This window comes from Cebus imitator, unplaced genomic scaffold (genome assembly GCF_001604975.1).
Source record: "Cebus imitator isolate Cc_AM_T3 unplaced genomic scaffold, Cebus_imitator-1.0 Scaffold260, whole genome shotgun sequence".
NCBI classification, from domain to species: Eukaryota; Metazoa; Chordata; class Mammalia; order Primates; family Cebidae; genus Cebus; species Cebus imitator.
Window position 1 is genome coordinate 22,285 of NW_016107575.1, and position 4,617 is coordinate 26,901.

At 46.7% G+C, this 4,617-nt stretch overlaps 1 protein-coding gene across 1 annotated transcript in view; it reads left to right on the forward strand.

Moving 5' to 3' along the window:
* Nucleotides 1-2,572, forward strand: part of TMEM213 (transmembrane protein 213) — an 8,063-nt gene extending 5,491 nt beyond the window's left edge. The window contains exon 3 of the mRNA XM_017499714.2: nt 343-2,572. Coding sequence (XP_017355203.1) covers nt 343-512 — 170 coding nt within the window. The 3' untranslated portion in view covers nt 513-2,572. The remainder of the gene's footprint in view (nt 1-342) is intronic.
* Nucleotides 2,573-4,617: the final 2,045 nt, after the last annotated feature.

Consider the following 4,617-nt stretch of genomic DNA (forward strand, 5'->3'; position numbering starts at 1 on the left):
AAAAAAAAAAAAGGAAGGATAATAGGGAATAACACTTAGAGGTTAAGAGTATGGCTTTGGAGTCTTGCAGACTTGGGTTTGAGTTCTCCTTTTGCCATCTTGTGACCTCAGCCAAGTTACAGCCTTAGTCTCTTCATGTGAAACGAGAATAAAAATCGCACCTATCGCTTTGTGAGGAAGGCATGAGCTAACGTGTAAAAGCACTCAGCACAGTGCACGGCAGGTAGGAGGCCCTCAGCAGTGTCTGCTACCGGGTCGATTGCTCTGTGAATATTCACGGTAGAGAAGCCTGGGCGGGGCTGGCGGGGCCTGCAGTCATCCTTGCTCTCCCTTCCCCACCAGATGTGGACTTCTGCCCACAGGCAGCCCGGTGCTGCCGCGCAGGGGTGGACGAGTACGGCTGGATCGCGGCGGCAGTTGGCTGGAGCCTCTGGTTCCTCACTCTCATCCTGCTCTGTGTGGACAAACTGATGAAGCTGACTCCGGATGAGCCCAAGGACTTGCAAGCATGAGACCCAGGCTCGGTGCACAAAACGGTGATCGCCACCAATCTGGAGCTAATGGGGGAGGGGAGTAGGGCTAACATAGTTTCTACTGTTTAAAAGTCATTTTCACCTTTAGGCTTCAGTTACTTTTAAAAGGAAAAGAAGAAAGAGTAGGAGAAGCACATAAGGCAAGCCAATGCTGCCCTCGCACCTCACTCCCAAGGGCCTCTGGGGCGTCTGTGCCCAGATGGCTCCTGTCTTAAGATCGTCCCTCTGGAAATTGCCCTGTTTTAACCTTTCTTCTAGGTGCCAAGGGAGGTGCACAAGAAACATAAGACTTAGTCTCATCATCAACATGTTCAGAAACATACACATAACCTTCTCACCAAAACCGGGTCATCGGCTTCTGTCCCTGGCTTGAGTCCAGGGCTTAACTGTCATTTCAGAATATAAGAACTGGTCAGATACGGTGGCTCATGCCTGTAACGCCAGCACTTTGGGAGGCCGAGGCGGGCAGATCACTCAAGGTCAGGAGTTTGAGACCAATTTGGCCAACATGGTGAAACCCCATCTCTACTAATAATACAAAAATTAGCCAGGCGTGATGGTGCACGCCTGTAATCCCAGCTACTCGGGAGGCTAAGGTGGGAGAATCGCTTGAACCTGGGGGGCAGAGGTTGCAGTGAGCCGAGATCGCGCCATTTTGCTCCAGCCTGGTGACACAGCGAGACTCTATATCAAAAAAATAAATAAATAAAAGAATGTGAGGATCGGTCGGGCATGGTGGCTCATTCCTGTAATCCCAGCACTTTGGGAGACTGAGACAGGAGGATCACTTTAGCCCAGGAAATTGAGACCAGCCTGGGCAAGATGGTGAGAGTTTGTCTCTATTAAAAAAATTTTAAAGTTAAAAATAAAAATGTGAGAATCCCCTTGACACTCCCACCATCTTCACCCCCACCTCAGGTCCTTCTCCAGCTCTCCTTCTGGCTTCCCCCTGCTTTCCACGGCTCTCCTGCCCACCCATCCTCCCCACCGGCGCCCTAGTTCTGGCCTTCACCGCCTTTCCCTAGACCACATCAGGGGTATTGCATTCTGTCCTCACGGCCTTGAGGATCTTCCTCCCCAGCTCACCATTCCCCATGGGCAGCTACCAGGATAGGCGCTGTCACCCTCTGCTGACAACAGTCAGTAGCTCCTAAGGACTAAAACTTCTCGGCACGGCATTCAGGTCTTTGTAGGACTCCAACTGTCTCCCAGCACATCCAGGAATAAGGACTCTGACTGGTCCACTCCTCATTCCGGTGTCTCCAGCTTCTCTGCTGTCATTTTCTTTGCTGGGATGGCTGCCTCCCAACTCCACCTCGAGAATCAAGGACCTTCCTCCAAGCCCAGTTCGAAAGCTTGATCTGCCTGGAGCCTTCCCAGTCATCCTTGGGTGACCTGGAGCTGGTGTTCTTAGAGCACTTCTCCTCTACCCTGACATGTGAATGGGCCTCTCCATAGTTTATCCTTCTTCACACCTCTGGGGCATAGTACACTATTCAAGTTTGTCCAACGAGTGCATGGGAGAATGAATGAATGAACAAATGAGTCTTTGCTCTAGATGACTTAAGATCCTCCCTCTGCATTAGGAGCCTCCATTTTTCTCCAGATGGTTGAAATAACCAGCCTCTGAAGGAGCCAATGGTTTGGTCACTGCTTTCTCAGCAAATTATAGTCACTGTCACTTAGCGTAAAGAGTGGACCTTGCACATCACCGTGAACTCTTGCAGAGGAAGAGAAGGCAGGTTTATCAGAAGAAAGAAAGGACAAAAATGACTAATTATGAAGCAATTTCTGCCCTCTGTGAGAAAACATGTATTTAGATCAGATAAACTCTAAATAGTCAAAATACAAAAAAGAAAAATGAAAGCCGTCTGAAACAGAAACAATCTCTCGAAGAGGCAAATGACTCAGAACTGCTCAACTGCTCTTTCAGAAAATCTAAGTAAATTTCCCTGACAACAGGAGCTGAAGAGATTGCCTGGTTCATCTTGTAGTCTTCCAAAAAAAAAAAAAAACATAATTTCTGAATCTCGGATGTTGAATCAGTACAATGGGATGAATTTCTTGTTCCAAAGTGTTAAATGATCACGTATATAGAGGTGTCTGAGCCTGGGCAACATAGTGAGACTCTGTCTCCACAAAAAAATAAAAACAGGCCAGGCGTGGTGGCTCATGCCTGTAATCCTAGCACTTTGGGAGGCTGAGGTGGGTGGATCACCTGAGGTCAGGAGTTCAAAACCAGCCTGGCCATCATGGTGAAACCCCATCTTTTTTTTTTTTTTTTTTTTTTGAGACGGAGCTTCGCTCTTGTTACCCAGGCTGGAGTGCAATGGCGCGATCTCGGCTCACTGCAACCTCCGCCTCCGGGGTTCAAGCAATCCTCCTGCCTCAGCCTCCTGAGTAGCTGGGATTACAGGCACGCACCACCATGCCCAGCTAATGTTTTGTAGTTTTAGTAGAGACGGGGTTTCACCATGTTGACCAGGATGGTCTCGATCTCTTGACCTGGTGATCCACCCGCCTCGGCCTCCCAAAGTGCTGGGATTACAAGCGTGAGCCACCGCGCCCAGCCTGAAAACCCCATCTTTATAAAAATAAATAATGATAAAAATAAATAAATAAAAACATTAGCCAGCCATGGTGGTGCACACTGATAGTCCCAGCTACTCAGGAGGCTGAGGAAGGCGGATCACTTGAGCTAGGGAGTTCAAGGGTGCAGTGAGCCATGTTTGTGCCACTGTATTCCAGCCTAGGCGACACAGTGAGACCCTGTCTGAAAGAAACAAAAGTGTCTGCATAATACCTGGTGCCTTTTGTGGATATACCATATGAGTATATGTTCCATGATTTTAGAAATTCAAAGGAAGAATTTCCACAATATGTGATGGTTTATTTCCCAAGAGATGAAAAGATTCATTAAGGAGCATGCTTTAACACCTGCAAACATTTAAAAAATATAACAGTGTGTGACATAGCGGTGAGAGTTATCTTTTTGAAAAGGGAAATTAAGATTTATTTCTGCTCAATTCAAACAGAAATAAGTCACTTTATCTCACTGGGCACCAATTTTATAAGTGAAAAATAGAAGAATTGGACCAAATGAGCTGTTTCAAGCTGAGCTGCAAAAGTCCATGGGGCCATTTCAGTCACTTCATGGAATCGGGGTGGGCATGGGGCCCACTGTTCTTCCAACCTGAAGCAGCTTGGCTCTTGTGACATACATTAAACCTTGTGGTAGGTTTTTTTTTTTTTTCTGCTTTATAAAGTGAAGGGTCAGGGCACCAGCTGGTGTCTGAGATGCCCTCCAGTCTGGGGAACCCCGTAGATTCTTAGACTACCTTGAAGTGAAGTATGCGGAGTCTCTGCCATCTCACATTAAAATGTAGGCATTTTGTCAATTGCTTTTCTTTCATCTGCACAGGCAGAAGGGCAGAATGAACCAATACAGCCACTCTTTTCCTTGAGACTGTAAAGAAAAATGGTTATAGAGTCTGCTGGTTCTACTTCCAAGATGCTACCTCTCAGATTTAGCCTCAACAGGAAATTTCTTGATTATAGCAGACCAGATATTTACCTGTCAATAATTTAAAAAAGATAATCTGGGCTGGATGTGGTGGCTCACGCCTGAAATTCCAGCACTTTGGGAGGCCAAGACGGGAGGATTGCTTGAGCTCAGGAATTTGAGACCAGCCTGGGCAACATGGCAAAACCCCATCTCTACAGAAAATACAAAAAAAAATTATCTGGGCCTGATAGCACATGCCTGTAGTCCCAGCTCCTTGGGAGGTTGAGGTGGGAGGATCATTTGAGCCCAGGAGGTTGAGCCTGCAGTGAGCTATGATCTCACCACTGCACACCTGCCTGGGTGAGAGTGAGATCTTGTCTCAAAAAGAAAAAAAAATGAATAAAATTTGAGAGGAAAAGCAGGCATCAACTTCCAGGGATCTAATAAAACTTTCTAACTTAAAGCAACAAGACTTGCCTAATGGTAGATGAACTTTTCATTTTAAAACTTTGCCTTTAGCAGCGGACCCTGCCCTCAACACAGCTACAGTTTATGTAACAGAGTCAATATGATACGGGG